This window comes from Marmota flaviventris, chromosome 6 (assembly GCF_047511675.1).
Source record: "Marmota flaviventris isolate mMarFla1 chromosome 6, mMarFla1.hap1, whole genome shotgun sequence".
In the NCBI taxonomy this organism is placed as follows: Eukaryota; Metazoa; Chordata; class Mammalia; order Rodentia; family Sciuridae; genus Marmota; species Marmota flaviventris.
This window is the reverse complement of record NC_092503.1, coordinates 156546911-156568217: the sequence shown is the minus strand read 5'-3', so window position 1 is coordinate 156568217 and position 21307 is coordinate 156546911. Positions and strand designations below refer to the sequence as shown.

At 45.8% G+C, this 21307-nt stretch overlaps 1 protein-coding gene and 1 long non-coding RNA gene across 12 annotated transcripts in view; one reads left to right on the top strand and one right to left on the bottom strand.

Annotated features, from left to right (window-relative positions):
- Positions 1 to 3192: 3192 nt before the first annotated feature.
- On the bottom strand, positions 3193 to 6825 carry LOC114102658 (uncharacterized). 4 transcript variants are annotated; one of them, XR_003584557.2, is made up of 4 exons: positions 6435 to 6825; positions 6081 to 6191; positions 5763 to 5955; positions 3193 to 5272 (listed from the first exon to the last, which is right to left on the bottom strand). It is a non-coding gene; the product is annotated as an uncharacterized lncRNA (long non-coding RNA). The 4 variants fall into 4 exon arrangements; XR_003584559.2 differs by having other exon boundaries at positions 3193 to 4521; XR_003584558.2 differs by having other exon boundaries at positions 6081 to 6186.
- The window catches only part of LOC114102657 (cytidine monophosphate-N-acetylneuraminic acid hydroxylase), a 75108-nt gene continuing 58255 nt past the window's right edge, over positions 4455 to 21307 (top strand). For 5 of the 8 annotated variants that reach the window (XR_003584556.2, XR_003584555.2, XM_027948128.2 and 2 more), the window contains exons 1-2: positions 4455 to 4537; positions 18857 to 19060. Coding sequence is in view for 6 of the 8 variants with exons in the window: in XM_027948128.2 (XP_027803929.2) it covers positions 4527 to 4537; positions 18857 to 19060 (215 nt within the window). In the remaining 2 variants the exon portion in view is untranslated. The other 3 variants (XM_071613724.1, XM_027948129.2, XM_027948126.2) reach the window with 3 other exon arrangements.

The window sequence follows — 21307 nt, the reverse complement described above, 5'->3', positions numbered from 1 at the left end:
GGTAATCATGACTTACAATCAATCACTAATAGCCAATGAATCCCAGAGGGAGCGTCTTTGCTCAAAGCTAGATGAGGGGACATGACTTTGGACAGAGACAATGTGGGGTCCTCTCCTTCCTGTCCTGGCTTTGTCTTTGTGGACTTCCATGCTCCATTGGGCTACAGAGAGAGATGTCTGGGCTCACAGGGGAGGTCTGAGTCCAACCAGGCCACTCACGCACTTGGCCTCGGGAATGCCTGTGGCCGCCATCCAGATGAGCTCTGCATCCCTCTGCTCACACCCTGGAGACCCAGGCAGAGAGAGGGGACGGTTGCTCCTAATGCCAGCACGAGGCAGGAGATCCCTGCTGTTGGATTCTTTAAGATCCCTGCCCTTGGATTCCTGCAGATTCAACTCCTCCACCCCTTCCTCCCTTCCTCCCTCCCTTCCTCCCTCCCTCCCTCCCTCCCTTCCTTCCTTCCTTCCTTCCTTCCTTCCTTCCTTCCTTCCTTCCTTTCTTTTTAACTTACAGAGGTTTTGACCTCTGGAAATAAATGAGCCAGGGTGCCAGGCATGGGCTCTGTAAGACCAGGTGCTGATCCAAGAAGCCTGGGAAACAGCGACCCAGAGCGGGAGAAACCAGCAGGGGGTCTGGGAGAGGAAGGCGGGAGAGAGGCATTGCGGATTCCTAGGGAGGAGCCAGTGCGCCGGTGACCTGGCGTCCCTGGTCTGGAGGCCACTGTGGCTGCCGAGAAGCGGAATGGCAGCAGTGTGGGCCTGGGTGCAGGGGCAGGGTGGCTGAGAAAACACACACCAACAACACACAGAGAGGAAGGAGCTGACCGCGGGACGGCTTCACCAGGGCAGGGCTGGGCCAGAGGAAGCTGAGCTGTGGACACAGGCCTTCCAGCAGAGAAGCCCTGGGGGCTCCTTCCGGCACTTTCTGTCTCAGTGGAGACTCCAGGCTGAGGGGACCAGGGGCGGTGGGACTGGCTTTCCCTGGGCACAGCAGCCCGTGTTCCCAGTCCTCGCCGTCCCCTGCAGCCCGTCTGTGCAGGAGAAGACCTGTCGCGTGGCTGGCCCTGGTTGCCCACCTCTAAAGCCGTCAGACTATTTATAGCACGGCTGTCTTCCGTGTTCCTGCCCGATGGTCATCAGGTCCTTCAGTATGAAGCTAAACAAACCCTCTTTGCTATTCCCTTGATTGTTCCTCCTCTGTTCTCTGTTCTCTTCTGAGCTTTTTATATAACAACTTGCCACTGTTAGGGAGGACTGGACTTAGCAACAGACAACTGTCGCCCGTGGTTACTCCAACACAGAGCAGCGGTCAGCCCGACCTCAACCCAAGACACCACCCTCTGATGAGGATTGTCACCTGGACTGAAATCCTGAGGCACACCTTGTTGGATGTGGAGCAGTGACCATCACAAAGAATGGAGGGGTGACCACAGGATGCCCCCCCAATGGTCCCCTAGCAATGGCCTGACCACAACACTCCTCCGCCCCTCACTGCCCTGTAGCTCCCCTAAGCTGTAAGTGGACAATGGCTCCAACCTCCATGTGGCCCCTTCTGCGGGCCAGCCTGGACTGAGCCTGTCCTGCTGAGCCGCCCTCTCTGTCTCCTTCCCCCGACTCCGTCCTTACAGCCACCACGGGCCCCTCTTTCTGAACCTCTACGTCCTGCTCCCTCGCTCTGCCTCTGCTGCCTTCTACGTCACAGGTCCAGGCTTTGGTTTTGGTGTGGTGACGGCTGCCGGAGGCTTCCGGGTGCTGTGCTCTGCTCTGGAACTCAAGACTTTATTCCAAGAGTCGTTTGTGGTCCTCCTCCTCCCCCTTTCTCGTTGTACCTTCCTGAAGGTCACCCTGTCCTCTGAGATTCACAGAAGATATTTAATTCTAGGTCCTGATAGGAAAGTCAGCGCCTCCCCTTGTTTGCTGTTACTTTGAGCTTTTCGACTTCTGGTCCCTGTGGGTCTAGTTTTCTTCGGCTGGTGATGTCCTGATCACCATATGGAATGTCCAGCCCAGGTGTGGAACCCCTCCTGGCTGTGTGTCCCCCAGATGGTGTCCATGCCGTTCACCTTGGGGGTGCACTTTGCTGAAGCCTTAGCTGGGGAGGGGGCTTCACAACCGCAGAGTGCAGAGCTGTACTTAAAGGCCTTGGCCTCTGCCTGGGCGCCTCTGCCCTCCTCCTGCCCTCCCCTGGGCGCTGGCAGAACTCCCTTCATCTGACTCCAGGACCCTCTTTGTTTCTCTGTGGATGCTCTAGGTCTAAAACCTCTTGCCACACCTCTTCTCTCCTTAAGAGAACTCAGGCTTCTGCTAATAAATTTTTAATGTCCTGATGCACCAATTTAAAAAATTTTGGAAGTTCCTCCTTATTTCCTTTACCAAGTCCTCCGGGTGAGACATCTTTGCTCTGGTGATTCAACTTGGTGCTACAGCTGGTAGCTGATTTTCCTCACGTATCTATTCTTTCTCATACATAAGCAAAAAACAGACTGCTCCTGTTTCTCAAGAGGCAGCTGCTCCTCGGTACTGGAACCTGGTGTGGGTTCCCTACAAGCAGCTGTCCGGGTCAGGGTTCAGTTCTTCTTTCTGGTGACTTCCTATGTCTTTTCTTAAGTGGGGCTTATGTGGAGTTTATTGACTGTGTAATAAGCATGGCACTTCCAGCAGTAAAATGTGGAGTGCCGGGAGTGTCCCAGGAGGTGCTACCCACTGATCTTCTCTCAGAGGCTCACATGCAAGAGCACAAGACAGACTCGTCACCCTCTGCCCTTGTTTACCTTTCCGGGTTCACTTTTGTGATGCACCTTTGGGTGCCAGTTCACTTAGTCTCTCTATTTTTTTGATTGCATTAGGGCCAATACACCAATCACAAAATTCATGGTTAGCATATAATTATATAATGCCCAGTTAACTAATTGTACCCTAAAAAATCTCTGCAAAATGCCAGGTGCAAAAAGCTTGTGGTATTGTAATGTGAACTCTTGCACTAGCTTCCAGGAGTGTAAATGAGTACCACCCCTTTGGAAAATTGGTTGATCATACCTGTAAAAACTAAAGATTCAGATGCAAATTGACCCAGAAATCCTTCCCCTGGGTGTAGCTCAAACACAAATGAGTGGGCATGTCCATGAATGGTCATCATACACCTAATCATAACTGCTAAAAACAGGCAACAACCCCAAATATCTAACAATAGTGGAAAAAGGAAAAGAAAATGTCGTATATTTATAAAACAGTACTGCACAGCGGTGTATACCAAGGCAAGCGGGTCCCTCGGTCAGAATGTTGGGAAGAACACTGTAGGGGCCAGGTGTGGCCTGGAGGAGTTGTTCCCATGGGCCCCTTTCTTCCTCCTCCTCCTCGATGACTTCTCTCCAACCTGAAGAGTGGGGTTGCCACCGTCCTCTTGCTTCTTGCTGGAAATCTGGCTGCAAGCTGTTTTCTACATAGCATTTTAAGCATTGTGGTGAAAACAAGCCCAAAGTCACATTTCTGGTGCTAAATATAATTCGAGAGACAGTCTAATTAATCTAATCAGAGATTACAATCTAGAGACTTACAATCTAATTAGGAGCCTGAAATCTCATTAGAAACAAGAAAACACAAATGAAATACTTAGAGAACTTAGTATTACTTAGTCTTTTTTAAAAAGGTCCACGTTCAGAGGTGCAGTTTCCCCCAGACATTCGGGAGAAAGAATCAACGAGAAATGGAGTGGTGACTGCATTCCCGGAGAGAGAGAGGTTCTGAAAGTCCAATGCAGACCAGATTCCAGAGGGCTGCTTCCTGGGGCACTTGCTGAGAGTCGCATAGGGACAGCCTTTCCAGAGCCAAAGTGGGGTTAGCCAGGAGACAGGATGTCCATCAACTGGGGGATAAACCATGAGGAACTGCAGCCCTCTCAGGAGAGCCAGGCTTGAACTCCAAGCTCCCACCAGCCTGAGCCCTGGCAGCCAGGAAAACCCACAGTCAGAAGAGTGTAGGGGTCAGGAAACCCGAGGCCAGAACCCAGCTACATGCCAGAGACTGGGACCCTTCCCTTATAATGAAGCACTTAGGATTCCTGCATTTAAAAATGTGGTCCAACCAGCTGACCCTCAGAAGAGCTCATGGAGTATGGGGGTGCGGAGGGCGTGGATCAAGGTCTCCCGAGTGCTTTCTCCTCTTAGATCACATTTATGTCACACACACACTCTTCCTGGCTCCCGTGTTGGCAAGGAATTCAGAATTTATCTAAACTTGCCAGGCGCGGGTGGGTGGAGCAGGGAGGGGAATAGAGGGGTTGGCAGATCCCTGAAGACAACTAGCACTCCCTGCAGAGAGGTTCCAGCCACAGGAGTCGGATCCCTTTGCCGTGCTCTCAACTCCTGCACTTCTGCAATCGCTCTTGAAACGGCTCTCTGGCTGCAAGAAAATCCTATCAGATGTGTTACCAAGCAAATTGAAGTTTCCAGTCCCTCCAGGCCAGTGTGGCAAGCATCTTCTACTCTCCCTGGGAGCTGCTTTGTGCTTTTGGCACTTTCCTACCTGGGATGGAGCAGAGGTATGGTTTATAACCTTCCCCACTGAAATTAGGGTGTGCATTTGTAGTAGTTCGTCTTTGCTTTGGTGACTGGGTATAAGAACAGAGAGCTCTTGGTGGGAGGTGGAGGGGTTTGATGCGAAGGCGGTTTTTAAACGTAGGGTCTTTGAGCATCTCTGATCTGTAGCTCACCCAGCTGCCTGGCCGTGGAGCTAGCCTGCCCTGGGCAATCTGTCTCCTGGAGCCTGCGTCCACTTTGCCCACCCCACCTCCTTCTCCTTAGCGCCCCCTCAGTTTTCTCTGGTTGCAGGCAGATCTTCCCGAATTGGCAAGTTCCCTTCTCTCAACACATTTCTTCCTGTTTTGCTCAGAGCATAGAAAGCTTTAAGACCAAGAGAGATGCTTCAGAACAGAGGTTAAAAAGACCTGGGAACTCAAAGCCTGGACTTGAGGGGTGCTCTGGACCAAGAGGTACACTGAATTTATGGCCCCAGAGTGCCCCCAGTCTTAAAGCACCCATTGATAAAAGGCTGACTGCTCTGTGGGGTAGGTGAGGTTTTGGTGGGCTGGCTCAGAAAGCCCTGGCCATCTGTGGTGTGTTTCTGTGGGGAAACATCAACTGCAATACAAATAAGACTTCAGACCACTGCTTACTCATAACCCAGGGGCACTTTCCATTGTACCTGGGATTTCTTCAATGTCTATCAAGTGTCAGTGCAACATTTGCTGAGCTCCAGGTCCCCAGCGAACTTGAAGCTAATGTAAGATGAGAAGGGTGTGTGTCAAAACCCAGCTTCGAGGGAGGGTTTTACAAGGTCACGGCTGCAGGCCATTCCCGGCAATGCTTGTTTAGGGAAAGCCTCAAGTTTGCCGTGTGGAGGATGGGAGGCGAACTGACGCAGATGTGGCAGTGTTATGGGCCAGGCTATGCGGGCAATGACCTAGCAGACTCCATGTCATGTAAGAAACGCTTCTCTCATGGGAACACCCCGCCTCTGTACCCCTCCACAGCTGCTGAGCATAGCATGTTTGGCAACACAAAATTCTTATACACTGCAAAGTGGTTCTCTCTTTGGATCCCACTTTTCTTGAACATTCCCCATCAGAGAATGACTGTCTAGATGTTAGTAACTCATCTCCAACTTGTACTCAACTAGGGTCATTTTGACCTGCTCCTTCTTCTGCTTATGATTTTAAATCTCATGACATTTGTTCATGGTTTTGAATCGTAGCAGTAGCTACTCACGATTGATGTGGTTTTGAACTATAAATGCTGTACTCCGACCCTTGGAGGAGGTCAAAGGGTGTAGACTTGCAGCCCGCCCCTTGGCCCGCCAGCTGGTTGGTGAATAAAGATGGTTCCATCTCCTGCTTTCAGATCGACTCTGTGGTTTATTGCGACCTCGCCATAACATTTTCTCCTCTCCTGTGGCTTGTGGCTAGGGAACAGGGACATGAATCAATCTGATAATGAAAAACAAAATGCCAATTTTTCCAAGTCATACTGAAGGGAAGAAGGTGGCACCCTGAGAGCGTGCATTCCCTGTGGTGGGAGTCCCCTTACCAGGCCATCACAAAGACCTTCCAGCAGACACACGTGGGATGGGGACCAGAAAAGGGGCGCTGATTCTGTGAAGAAGGGACCAGAGGCTCAGAGTCCACATCTGGGGCTGCGCTTTGAGGAAGAGAAGAAGGTAGCGTTGTGCCTTTAGGAGGAAGAGCACAGTCGAACATGGGCTAGAGGAAGTGGTCAGTGTTCAGAGATCACAATACATAGGTCTGGAGTCCGGCCCACTGTTCCTGGCTCCTAACTCCCTCCCCAGGTCGTAGAGACAAGGATTTCTCTTCCCCGAGGGAGGTCATAGAAATTCTTCTCTTCTCCCTGCCCTGGACTTGCCCCCCCAACCTTCCGACTTACCTTGTCCGAGTAGATCAGAAGACCCCGTCTCAGAGGGGTCCTGCCGACACCTGGAGGAAAGATGTACTGCACAAAGAGGCCCAGAGAGTCTGGACGGAGCTCGCTTCCCCACAGGAGGGCAGACCCCTCTGTCCCACTACATTTGACACGCTGTCCTGACTTCAGTCATGCCTACATGGTAAAGTCGCTGTGGAAACCCAAGGGACAGGGTCTGGAGGCTCCCGGACAGTGTTTCATTAGGAGGCTCCTGCACAGCGCCGAGCTTCTGCCCAGGGACGGTAGCGGCCACTCACAGGTCTTCCTTGGAGCAACGTCTGTTTAAATCCCTTGGCCCTTTAAACTTTAGGTTTACTTGTCTCCTTATTATTGAGTTTTAAAGTTTTTAAATACGTTCTTGATGCAAGGTCTTACAGCTATGTAATTTGCAAATATTTCCTTCTAGCTCATGGGCTGTTTCTTTCTTTTTCCTTTTTGTACCAGGGATGGAACCCAGCAGCGCTTACCCACTGAGCCACATCTCCAGGCAGCTGCTCATTTTCTATTTTGAAACGGGGCCTCCCTAAGTTACAGAGGCTGGCTTTAAACTTTCCACCCTCCTGCCTCGGCCTCTTAAGCCACTGGGATTACGGGCATGTGCCACCCGGCCTGGCTATTCCCATTTTTATAATATAAGTGAATCAGAGATATTCTTTGTATATGGGCCCTAAGTTGTTTATTTCTTCGTAGCAGGCTGAGACCCGTTAGCCCAAAGTTTGGCAACCCCCAATTTAAATTTTTACATATCCAATTGTTCAGCCCTTGGAGCCTTCCCTGCTTACCCAGTGACACACACAACACCCTAAACTTTAGAGAAGATCAGCCCAAGTGTTACAAGACCAGAAACTGTGGCTGCCTTTGGGCCCTTGGACCCAGAGACCCCCGTGCTGCTGCCGAGCATCACCCAGATGCTAAGCCACCTGTCCAGTCCTGTCCCTTGGAAGTTCCCTGGCTCTCCTCCCAGCTGGAGGGCGACCCCCCAGAGCCTCAGACAGTATCGGGAGCTGAAGGCCTTCCTCCTGCGTGCCTGTTCAAGCCACACCTGAAGAAGGCTTTGCCTCTCACGGCCTCACCTGCAGTCTTATGGCATAGCTGATTCTTTGATCAGCACAGAAATCTGTGAACTCAGCCTCTCTGATTTTCTTTGAAAAGGTTTATGATTTTAGTGATTGTGTTTAGGTCCGTGATTCATTTTGAGTTAATTTTTGTATATTGATTTTGTAGATGAAATTTTGCTGAGTTTGTCTATTAGGTCTAGAAAATTTTTTTGACAGGATTTTCTAAAAGCAAGGTAATGTTTTCTGCAAATAGTTCCACACTTCCTTCTCTGTCTTATGACTTCAACTTACTTATCCTAACTAGCCTGACTGCAAATGTTGGATGAAATGAGACCTCTAGTGAAATGCTGAAGAAATGTCAAGACGGGGACAGATAGACATTCTTGTTTTTCTCCCCCGGATTTTAGGGAGAAAGTATTCAGTTTTCACCAGTAAGTACAATGTTACCTGTGTTTTGTTTTTTTTTCATAGAGTCCTTGCATTAGATTGACGAAATGCTCTTTTGTTCTTACTTTGTAAAGTTTTTCTTATTTTTTAAATCATGAAATGGTATTGGACTTTTTCCAATTTTTCCTGCATCTTGTGGTCATATCCTGTGGCTCTCTCGTGTTCTGTTCATAGGGTGCACTGCATTAGTTGATTTTCAGATGTCAACCAATCTTATTTCCTGGGATAAATCCCCCTCAGTCTAGAAGAACTGGTGGATGATCAACGTTAATTCTTCTCTGTGTGTTTGGTAAAATTCACCAGCAAGGCCACCTGGGCCTGGGGTTTTCTTGTGGAAAGACCTGTTTTCCTCTTTGGTGCTGGGAGCTGAACTCAGGCCTGGTGCCTTCTGAGCACATGCTTCTGAGCACCTCGGCTTCTACCTGTGGGAAGCGTCTTACTTACTGTCAATGTCTTTATCTGTAACGTGTTTGCTCCGTTTTTCTATTTCTTCATAAGACCATCTCGGGAAGTTGTGTTCTTCTGGAATTTTCCCCACTGAACCTAAGTTGTCTAGTTTGTTGGAACAGAGTTGCTCACAATGCTCTCACCATCTTTTTACTGTCTGTGGGATTCACAGTAATGTGGTAATGTCCCCTCTTTCATTTCTGACTTCTGTCATCTGCACTTTTCTTTTGACCTTGGTCAGTCTACCCTAAAACATTTGTCAAGATTGCTCTTTATAACTTTCATTTATTGATGTTTTTTTGCACTGTTTTTATTTTCTGCCTCTTTAGCTTCCATTCTGTCATTATTTCCTCCTTCTCCTTGTCTTGGGTTTAATTTGCTCTTCTTTTTTCCAGATCTACTGTTGACGTCATGTGTTATTGATTTAGGATCTTTCTTCTGTTGTAGGACACCATTTAATCTACAGATCTGCCTCACGTCTTGCTTGGGCCGTATCCTCTGACATGGCCAGCTCTGACTGCTGTCCTCTCTCTCACATCCCTAACAATGCACTTCAGTTTGTCTGTTGGGGGATGTCCTTCTGTCTTCCTTTCTGTCTGTCTTTCTTTCTTTTGTTCTTGGTGCTGGGCATTGAACCCAGGGCTTAGCATATGTTAGGCAAGTACTGTACCATTCAGCTGCACCGCAGCTCTGCTGGGGAACTGTATTTGAATGAAATCACATTGCATAACATTGTCATAAATATACTTTCCAGGGGCTGGGGCTGTGGCTCAGAGGTAGAGCACTCGCCTTCCATGCATGAGGCACTGGGTTCGATCCTCAGCACCACATAAAAATAAAATAAAGATATTGCAGCAACCTATAACTAAAAAAAAAAAAATAAAATAAATAAATAAATATACTTGCCAATGTTATGTTTGGTACTGGTACATTTTGTTACAAGTAACCTATATTGGTTTGTTTCTATATTTTTTTCATTATATTCCATAGCACCATATCCTGTTATTGTGTGCATACTTTATTTATGTAATAAATAAACATAGAATCTTATTGTTGATGAACATGTGAGTTATTTCCAATTCACACCTAGTGTACGCACGGCTGTGCTGTGCCTGCATCCTGTACATGTGCCTTGGAGCTGTATGCACGTGTTTCTCTAGGTATAGTGCTCCTGTGTTTTTTGTTCTTCAGTGGGACTCGGTCACACTGCCTTCCTGCTGGTCCCGTATGAGAGTATCCATCTCTTCCCGCCATCGACACTTGATGCTTACAGTTGTTCTAATCTTAGTTATTCTGTGGGTGCAGTGTTATCTTCTTGTTGCTTTAATTTTCATTCTCTGTGATTACTAGGAAGGCTGAGCTCTGTTTAAACATTTATTTACAACTTTCATATTCTCTTGTATGAAGTGGCTCTTCAAATATTTTTTGTCCATTTTTCTCACAGGTTGCCTTTTTTAAAAAAAAATTATTTGTAGAATTTCTTACACATTCTGCACTGAAGTCTTTTGTCCTATGTGCATTGCAAATACTGAATTTTTGTGTCTTATCTTTTCACTCTTTTATAGTATTTTGGAGTGAATATAAGTTACTCATTTAATATAAGCAAAAATATGAATGATTTTCTTTTGAGTTGTACTTTTTATAATATTTTATGGTTAAAAAAAATCTGCCTTAGCCTAAGATCATGAGGATGTTCCTCTAAATAAACCCCCAAAGCTTCATTGTCTGTCTTTAGATATCAGTCTTCCACCTGCCTGGGAGTGGTCTTTGTCTGTGAAGAAGGAAGAGCTCCCATTTATATTTCCAGCAGGATTCCAGGTTTTCCCTCCCCCAGCCCTCCCTGCCCTGTGACATCCCACAGCCAGCGCTCCTGCAGGTGTGGGCTGTGGACAGGCCTCCGCTCCGTTCCCTGTGTGTGTCTCCTCTGCCGTGGACCCAGCACTACACGATGCCAATTATTAAAGCCTTACCATAGTTTTCAAGTTCAAATAGGACAAATCTTCCCCTATCCTCTCCTTCAGGAATGTTTTATCTACGCCAGGTACTGTGGTGCACACCTGTAATCCCAGTGATTCAGGAGGCTGAGGTAGGAGGACCTCAAACTAGGGGCCAGCCTCAGCAATTTAGCAAGACCCTATCTCAAAATTAAAAAAAAAAAAAATTAAAGTCTGGGGATATAGCTCAGAGGTAGAATATCCCTGTGTTCATTGTCTAGTACAAAAAAAAAGTTTTATTTCTTTTTAGCACTTTATGCTTCCAAATAATTTTTAGTGGAAGAAGTTTCAAGATGTAAATAAAACAAGCAACAAACTTTCTGTGCATTTGTAGTAAATCCACAAATTAGTTTGAAGTGAATTGACATCTTTATGCTGTTTCTATTCCATGGACTTATTACAACTTTCCACTTACAGATCTATGTGATGTCTTAATTTTTTCAATAGAAAACTTTGCATCTTTTTTCACATTTATTATTAAACATTTTATATTTTATGGTAGTTTAATCATTAATTTCGGGTTTCAGTTTGCTTTTAATTGAGAATAAGCATACATATCATGGGGTACAGTGTGATGTTTTAATACACATATATATAGTGTGTGCATATATAGTGTGTGTGCATATATATATATGATATATTAAATAATGGTACTTCATACATCCATTAGCTCAAACATTTATCATTTCTTTGTGGGGAGAACATTTAGAATCTTGCAGTCATTTTGAAATATACGCCGTGACATTGCTGACTACAGTCACCCTACATGCTGCACAACACCAGAACTTACTCTTCTTGTGGAACTTTAATGTATCCATTGACAAATCTTCCCATCAATCTTCTTAGGCTATTTTAAATTGTGTCTTTAAAAAATTCAATTTTCTTCTATTTTGTTGTTGGTATGAGAAAAAAATTGATTTTTTAATCTATTGGTCATATATCTGACAACTCTGCTTTGCTCTTATACAGTCTTACAATTTATACATGGATCTTTGTGATATTTTATGTATTTATAGTCGATCTTCAAATAACGAAATTTTTTTCTTGCATATCAGTTCTTAGGTCTTCGACTTCTTTTTCTTGCCTTGATCGCTGAGCAATCTGTTTGGGTCTCTTAGTTTTATACAGTGTCCTTTCTGTTCCGGGTGAGACCCGGGCACCACATGACATCTGGTTGCCAGGCCTCCTTGGGCTCTCTTGGCTGCCAGGGCTCCTCTGCCCCTCCTTGTTCTGACGACCTTGGCGGTTTCAGGGCGTCCTGATCAAGTACTCTCAGGGGGCTCTCTGCTGGGATTCGCTGGATGTTTCCTCGGGACTAGCCTGGGGCTGTGCACTGGGCGAGGAAGACCCGGGTAAAGTGCCAACTATAGCTCTCAATCCAAGATGACCAGCCGACTCAGTCCGCCCCTGCCGAGGGTGCCGTTGATCTTGTGCAGGAGGCAGTGTTTGTCACTCGTCTCCATGGTAATGTCATTCTATTTTCACACCCAACTCTAAAAGGAAGCTGCTGTGTGAGGCCTAGAGGAAAAGGTGGGGATTGAAGTTCCCCTTCTTTCAGGGATTTAGACTCTATACAAATCATCTGGAATCATTGCCTGCCCCCACTCATTTCCTCATTCAACAGCTTGTTCATGTTGGTACGGTCTCACAGCTACTTCTTTCTTTTACGCTTTGGACCATAATCCGACACTGCTTGATTTTACTGCACAGTTCCACTTTGGGCCACCGGGGGCTCTTCTAGATGACCCCTTTGTCTCTTGTGCATCCCATCCCTGTGGCCTCCTGGGGTGGGCTCCTCAGCTGTTGAGAGCCACAGCAGAAGGGGCCCCAGCAAACTTCCAGCTGCTGGCTCACAGCGGCCCCAGCAACATCTAGCTGATTGGCTCCTCTGCGGTGATGCTCATTGGACTGTTTCCCTGCCCTTTCAGACCACGGAGCTGCTCATTGGGGGACTTTTTTGGCTCCGCCCACGTGACCCAGCCAATCGGCCTCAAGAGCAGGAGGATTGTGGGAGGTGGAGAGAAGCTTGTGTGGGAGAGAGAGGCTTGTGGAAAGCCGGTGGTGGCAGTTGAGGCTCTGAGGGTTTTTCCTGAGAGGCTGTTTTGTTTGGCGTGTGTGGTTCTAAAAATAAAGTTAGTTTCTTTTGACAAGTGGCTCCTGATTGTGCCCAGCCAGACTGTGGCACTCAGCACCTCTTTCTCTCTGACCCTGCAGGATGCTCCAGGCTCATCTTGTGTATTTCCCCTCCCAATTCTAGAATCAGCCATTTCTTGAAGGATCTCTAATTCCTTTTATTGGAGAATACTGTGAACCGAGACCTGGGTGCGAGCTGCTTGTTGTTATGGGGTCTTCTTATTTCTGGTACCTCTCAGCTGACTGAGCCAGGAGGTAAATGTGTGCATACGGGCCGAGGCACATGCCTGTGAGTGCGTCTATGTGTACCCACTATTTCCATGTTAAGCTCAGCATGGGTGCAGACCGGGATTCTAACTCCAACCCATTACCACATAGGCCACCCTGGAGCCCTCCCTTACCCGTGGAAACAGCCCCGCCAACAGTGAGAGAGCTGCCTCTCTTCCTCCCTGCCTTTGCTGGATCAGCGATCCCAGCACATGAACTCAGTGCCTTGGGAAGTCCCCCTCGCCAGGGATTTTTGTTGTTGTTATTGCTCTTTTCTTTTGTTTTTGGGGCCAGGAACTAAACCCAGGGCTCTTAACCACCGAGCCACATCCCCAGCCCTGTTTTGTATTTTATTTAGAGACAGGGTCTCACTGAATGGCTTAGACCCTCACTAAGTTGATGAGGCTGGCTTTAACTTGAGGTCCTCCTGCCTCAGCCTCCTGAACGGCTGGGATTACAGGTGTGCTCCACTGCTCAGGTCTGCGCCCAGCTCAGATTATTGATTTTCTTCTATGGATCAGATCTTTGGCATTGTATCTAAAAAGCTGCCCCCAAACCCACGGTCATCTGCATACCTCCTGTATTATCTTCTAAGAGTTTCATAGTTTTGCATTCTACTCTCTGGTCTCTGGGCCTCTGGGATCGACTTCATGAAGGGTGCTTGGTCTCAGTCTGGATCCATGTGTTTGGAAGCGGGTGGCTAACGGTTCCACTGCCCCTCGTTGAAAGCAACACTGACCTCACTGCGTCACCACTGTTCCTCTGTCATGCTCAGTTGCGAGGGCTGCTCCTGGGCCCGTTTTTCCAGATCCGTGTGTCTGTTCTTTCCCTGGCTCCTCTCTGCCCCCCTCGCTGCTGTTGAGGCTGGGTGGGGTCGTCTCTGATTCTGCTCTTCTCCTTCCATCTCCTGGTGGCCATTTGGGCTTTCACCCCTCCATCTAAACTTTGCAATTGGTCTGTCCATGTCCACAAAGTAACTTGCTGGGATTTTGATTGGGATCATACAGAATCTACGGAGCAATTTTGGAAGAGCTGACATTGTGACAACATCGAGTCTTCGTATCCCTGAACGTGAAATGCCTCTCTATCTAATTAGTACTTCTTTATTTCTTTAATCAGAGTTATGTAGATTTTTAAAATGTGGCTCTTATATGTATTTTTGCTAATTTAAATGAAAGTGTTTCATTTTTGGTGCTAACACAAATGATATTGTGTTTTTTATTTTGAATCATTCTTGTTTGTTGCTGTTGTATAGAAAATTGATTGGCATTTGTATGGGAACCTTGCACCTTGAAAACTTGCTATGGAAGCTTGTTAACTTCAGGACATTTTTTGATGATTGCATTTAATTTTATAGACAGTCATGTCGTCTGTGATAAAGACAGCTCCTTTCTCTCCAGTCTGCACCTTTTGCTTCCTCTTCCTGTCTGTTGCATTACTGAGGACTTCCCTACAACACGGAAGACCAGGGGTAGGAGGGACAGATGCCCTCACCTTGCTGGTGACTGGGGTGAGAAGGCTTCCAGTTTCTCTCTGCTGGGCATAATGTGTGTTCTTGTACATGGTCTTTCCAAGCTGAAGAAGTACTTCTCTATTCCTACTTGGTGGAGAGTTTTGTTTTTGTTTTTTTAATCGTGAGTGAATGTGGAATTTTATCACATGCCTTTTTTGTGTCTTTTGGTATGATCACATGACTTTTATTTTTTTTTTACTATTTTTTTTAGCTGTAGATGGACACGATACCTTTATTTTATTTTAATGTGGTGCTGAGAATCAAACCCATTGCCTTCCACATGCGAGGCGAGCACTCTACCACTGAGCTGCAATCCCAGCCCTGACTTTTCTTTTTTAGTCTTCTGATATGACAAATTATATTAATTTATTTTCAAGCATTGAACCAGTCTCATATAACCTGGAATAAATTCCACTTCGTCAGCATAGCAATCTTATTATACAGCACTGTATTTGATTTGATAATATTTAGTGCACATTTTTTCATCTGTGTTCATGAAGGAATGATATCAACCTATAGTTCTCTTGTGTTCTTTGACTGGTTTCAGTAGTAGGGTAAAGATGGGCCCATGGGATGGACTAGGAGATACTCCCCCTGTTTCTGTCTTCTGGAAGAGACTTTAGAAAGGTGGTGTATTCATCCTTTAAATTTTCCATAGAATTCACCAGTCCATTCATCTGGGTCTGATGAATGTACTTCTGCTTTAGAAGGTTATTAGTTATTGATTTGACATAATTTGTAGACGTGGGTCTATTAACATTGTCTAATTCTTCTTGTGCAAGTTTTGGCCAATTGTGTCTTTCAAGGCTAGGGTCTGTTTCTTCTAGGTTAGCAAGTTTGTGAGCTCTGTGGAGATTTTCACAGCATTCCTTTATCATCCTTTTAATGTCTGTGGGGTCTGTAGTATTGTTCTCTCTTTCATTTCTCATATTAACACAGGTGGTCCTTGGCTTAGCATGGTCTGATTTATGATTTTCTGACTTGATGGTGATGCAAAAGCAGTATGCATTCAGTAGAGACCGAATTTTGCATTTAGATATTTTCCTTGGAAAGCAACATGCAGTGCGATGCTCCTTTGCCACAGCTCCCCTCAGCCATGTGGTCACCAGGAGTCATTTATTGCATACGTGTTCTGAATCTTACCTCTAGAAAGAGCACAGATCTTTATTGTCAGACAGATAATTCAGGTGATACATGTAAATGCTAATGGCAACGCTAAGTGGACAACTGACAGCCTACAGGGTGCTGTGTCGCTGAACTCTGATGTTTGTAGGTTAGGTATATTCATGCATTTATACTTATAATGGGTTTATCAGGACATCATAAGTTGAGAACCATTTTTTTCTTCTTTTTTCTCAGTTTAATTCTAGCCATTTTATTTTTATTTTTTTTTTTTTTATCTTTTCAAAGAACCAGAATGTGGTTAGTCTGATTATTATTCATTCATCCACTTATTTATTTATTTAATTTTTGGTGGTGTTAGCAGTCAATCCCAGGGCCTCACCATTCTAGAAGGCACTCTACCACCAAGCTACATCCCCAGACTGTTGTTGTTTTTGTTTTTTTTTTTTTTTTCCTATTAGTTTATTATTTTTAAATTCCATGGATTTCTATTTTAATTTCATTTCTTTCCTTCTGTTTACTTTGGATTCAATTTGCTTTTTCTCCCCCTAGTTTCCTGAGGTGGAAACTAGTATTGTTAAATATCAACATCCCAGGGAATAATAGGGAAATTCCTTTGGACCTCACTCTTGTGAGGGTGAAACAAGTGTCAGATCTCTTCCAAGCACAGGTACACACACACACACACACACACACACACACACCATGAGATAGGTGCTGTGGCCTGGGCTCTCCTAGAGCGTATGTTTCTGAACATTTTTGCACTCAAAACAAGACAAAAATAACTGAGTTTAAAAAATCACAGGTAGCAGAATGGACGTCTAAACCGACAGTCCTGGCTGTTTCTGAGTGGCGTCCTCTGGAGGAGTGCTGGGTTGGTGAGAGGTAGCTTTATCTGGGCTTGTGTCTGGCGTGGGCCCAGCCTGGCTGGCATTCCCACCCCGGTCCATCCCTCAGCGCCCAGCCCAGAAGCCCTGCCACTGGCTTCTGAAGCGACCCTCCTGGTTTGTGGTAACATCAAACCATGATGAAATTTTTACCTCATAGAACTCAACTCTGCTATTTTTTTTTTTGAAGTCTGTATTTTGACTTTTCTACGTCAGTTTCCAAAGCATCACTCTTCATGCCAAAGGCCCTTGAAATAGAATGTCAATGGGTTCTCTTTGCCAACCTAAGTACATTCCTGTGATACCTATTGAGGCAAATATTAAGAGTTCATTTATTATATACTTGTTCTAGATTCTACTAATCACTGGGAAAAGAGCATATGGAGAATTGTCAGGCAGATAATTCAGGTGAGGTCTATGAATGGCTTATGGAGGTGAAGTACAAGCAGCTCCTAGTTCAGGTCCTAATTACACATCAAGAAGAACAGGCCAGAGTGAGGGCAGGGACAGGGAAATGCTTGCCTGTATCCAAAGGATGAGGGAGACCTCAGAAATGAATCATCAAAGTGAACGTCATTTCAACACAGTATTTTGAAAATAAAAATCGAAGCAAAAACTCTATTGACAAGCAAAATATCAAAAACTTAGGATATTACACTGCCATGCCAAGCCACCAAATCTGAGGCCAAAGGAAAATGTATGTCCCTATACAAATGTTTTTGCATATTTCTGTAAAGGTTGTATTTTAAGAACACTGAAGCATTTGAAAAATATTAGAGCATTGAAAAGCAGATATTTTAAAACTTATTTTGATCTAAATATTTTATTTACACCAAGACCAGAATTGACAACAATTTTATGTTCCCCATTTTAAAGGAAGTAAATCCATCAATGATCTCTCTTAAATACTTTGGGTAAACTATTTAAACTGTACACAAAAGCCAGCCTAAAGGAGCACACATTTTTTTCTTTTGCCCGAGGCTGCTCTGTGATGGGGCAGCTACATACACAGTCAGCACCTCCTGCTCCTCAGGGGTGGCCAGGACTTGGGACCTAGCCTAGAGATTTGGCTGTAGGATCCATTCAATCAGGCAAAACAACATCTGAGCAGGTTTTCCTTTCACACTTCCTATTTTTCAAAGAATGGTCTCTGTGCTCAGTTTAGCTTGGCATTAGAGAGTGGATCTCATCAGAACAGAGTCAAAAACAGGATTCCCAAGGCTCAGAATAGATTTCTTCCTATCAAATTCATTTAAATGTGAGTGTGTGTGATTTTTTTTTGGGGGGGGGGTTGATTTCAAGTTTATTGTGAACAGAATTACTAGGGATTTTGGACAGAAGTGACGGTGAGACTCAGCTTGGAGGAAGCATATGAAACCGCAGATCTATGCCGAGTTCTGGAAGTGGCTCCTGATGGGCCCAGCATGCTGTTTCAACTGTTCCCATCCCCCATCTAAAAATTTTGCAGTTCTTCTAAAAATGAAAGTAAAAGCGCCACAAATATACTTGAGTTCCAAATTAGTTTTAAGTTAGCCTGAGAAGATAATTTTAGCCACATTTAGTTTGAAGTAAAAGGTTAAATAAAACATGTGCCCGGATTTTTATGTCACGGGCATGAAAACTTGTGAGCAAACTTTAAATTCCATTTTGACTCAGGGTTGCATTAATTAAGTAGGGGTTTGAGAAATATAAAATCTGGAGTTTCCTTGGAACAAATACAGAAGATCCAATACTTCACTGGCCAATGGAGCTTTTTGAAAATTATTCAAATTGAGTTCGGTGGGAGGGTTAGTTTGTTAACTAGCTACGAGGTGGAGACATCACCGGAAAGACAGTCTGCGAGGTTGTGGGAGAGAAGACACTGGGCTTCTCCAAGTACCACATGTAGGTGAAGAGGCGCGTGTGGGGCCCTGTGCGGGGCAGGACTCCACCCACCAGGTGTCTGGGAAAGCTTGGCCGGCAGGGCCAGGGGGGCCACTGAGTTCTGGAGGCTGAAGGGGAAGGTCAGGGAGAGGAGTGTGTTGCAGGCAGGAGAAAGTCAGGGGCAAAAGCAGGCAGGGAGCTCGGGAAGCTCAGAGCTTCTTGGACCTGAAAATAGGGCCAGGCTTTTAAAAGAGATGTGACGGGGAGGAAGCAGTATCGACGGAAGTAGTGAACTGGGGTAAACATTCTGCCCAGGCTGAGCAACACTTTGTGGGAGCAACTGAGCCTCAGAGGTGGGAAGAGCAGCTGCAGTCCTTTCAAAATACCCAGGAGCCGGCCGACTATGAACAGGCAAGTGCGAGGAGGCTAGCTCTCTAACAAAGAGCATCAGAAGCTTCAAGAACTAGGGTGCAGATTCACATCCATTTAAAGGGGGGAGAAAGTGCACTGGGGTGGCCACCATGCCTGGTACTTGGAGCCAGGACGTACAGAATATTTTTAATGAAGAGGGCTCTTGAGCTCTCAGTTCCAAATGATCATCCCTTAAAACCTGACACAATTAATCATTCCCTTCAAAATGTTTGCCTTTTCATAGCATGAAACAGACTACTGAGGTCCTGCTGCATCTGGCACCTGCTGAAGTTGCCAACCTCAAGGAAGGAATCAATTTTTTTCGAAATAAGAGCACTGGCAAAGACTACATCTTATACAAGGATCAGAACCACCTGAAGGCATGCAAGAACCTGTGCAAGCACCAAGGAGGCCTGTTCATCAAAGATATCGAGGATCTGGACGGCAGGTACCAAGAGTCCTTTCCTTTCCCACGGGCAGCCTGCTTGCAATTCGATTTGTCAGGAAATGTCACCTACAAATTCTAAATGCACCCGTCGGCAGACTGCTTCCCCTGGTAAATTTTTACTCTCGCTCCTACGTCGGACATCTCTCTGAACTCAAAAGTATGTTTCCTTTCATTTTTCTTTCTCTTTCTAAGCACTCTTAATTTAAAATTCTTCCTAGCTTGAGAAGCAGTAAAACTCCTGGGTTGTATGAGTTTCTTTGGGAGCATTTGGGGTAATGGGAGGGTACACGTTTACCTGGTGTTGTCTTCAAAGACTCCAGCCTCCTCCCAGTTCTCATTCCCCTCCCTGGTAGTTTGCTATGTGGGGACGGCTGGGGGCATTTTTCCAAACCCTATAGGAAGGCAGATACCATCTTCCTTCCTGGCAGTCTAGTTATGATTACAGATTAAAAATGGCAGAGCCCCAGCTCTCCCTACCCTGATAGTTTCTTGGAAGAACAAATGCTTTGGCCGGGGCATCCCCCTGTATTATTAGATCTTCAGAGGCAAACCACAGAGCCCACTAGCTTCTGGGGCTCCTTGGAGCTGCCAGATTGGCAGGTGAAAGCCCAAGACATCCTGGTAAACCTGCATTTCATAAAATCAATGAATGTCTAGTATAAATATGTCCAAAGTAACGTGCAGGACATGTTTGCTGGCAGGTCTACCCCGGAAGACCCTCAGGAAATTTGCTGACAGCTGGTCTGATCTCTGGCTCTCTTCCCCGTGTATTCGGGTCAGGGGGGCCTTAAACACAGCTGTCTCTGGTCAACACGTGCAGCACTCAGGACTGCTGAGGTCTCCTCTTCTGCCCTGGGGAGTGTTGAAACTGGATTTCCTTTCTTCTCTCCTTAGTGAATCATTTCACACAGTGCCAGTTAGCTAACCATTTAAGGAGTTGTCAAAACTTGGTGGTTAAGAGGTGATCTCTCCTCCCCAACTGCCTGCACCTGACTCCCCCACCCACAGTTTGGCAATGACATTGAACGTGTTTCACAGCCTTTCTGGGCCTCAGTCTACTCACTCCTAAGACGAAGATGAAAGTGGTCCCGACTTTGCTAGGTCTCTGTACATGATATCAAATATAAAGAAGCAGTGAAAAGAATATTTGGTGGCCCATGATGAGGCTACATAAATGTTCATCACTGTGTCATTGCCCTGACCCCTGACCCCTGTGTAGCTGGGGCAGGCTATTTATAGAACGCAGCTTTCCTCTGCACACAGCCTGCTCATCTAGATACAGGGCTGCTTTTCCACTCTAGCCTTTCTCCTTCGTCCAAAGTCTTGGGTGAGCGGGTTCCCCCATCCTTGGTTCTCCTGCCCAGGAGGAAGCAGGTATGTACCGCAGCTGGTCCTTCAGGAAGCTGGCCTGCCACAGCCTCCCAGCCACACCTGCAGACCCTGTCACTTCTCCCAGGCTTCTCTTTGCAGCTGTCCACCTGAAAACACGGCCTGTCCAGGGTGCAGTCTGCAACAGTAACCAGCCTTCTTGTTCGGTCCTTTCTTCCACTGTCAGTCTTCTTCTTGACAAATGACCACGCTCAGCAAATCTGATAAGCTGTGCTTCTCCTTGTTTAAGTCTAATGAGTCTTGGCACCCTGTCCTGTGTGCGCAGCCGCTGTCCTCTCCAGGGGCCCCTGGTTCTGCCAGCCTCCCTCCCAGGGTCCAGCATGCAGGTAGCTGCAGGTGGACTGTTCTGTCTTAATTTAGAAAGGTCATTGGCTGCTCATCACTGTGAAAAGAGGTGGCGAAATAACCAGTCATAAACTGAAGTGTGGAATATGCTTTTTCCTTAGCAAAAAGAACATTAAAGTTTTTGGATAGAATGAAGAGTGAAAGGTCATATGACTTGCTTATATGTTAAAATACATGATTTTCAATTTTTTAAAAAAAAATCTGATATTTCTGGTTTAAGGTATATTTTTTGGTTAAAAAAGTTCTTCAACTCTTATAAAACAAACAAACAAGATAAGCCTTCATTGGAAACACTACTAAAATAAAGAGAAGAAATGAAACTGTCTATAACCACCTTCAACCACACCCCTTTAGCTCTGCTAAGCTTCTTTTGCTGGGGAAAACATAATGAACATGGGGTGGTAGCCCTGCTGGGTAACAGTTTGAGTCTCATAATGAAGTGGGGTTGAAACAGCAACTAAAAAGACAATAAGTTCAAATTACAGATAAACAACATATTCTAGTATTCTTGCA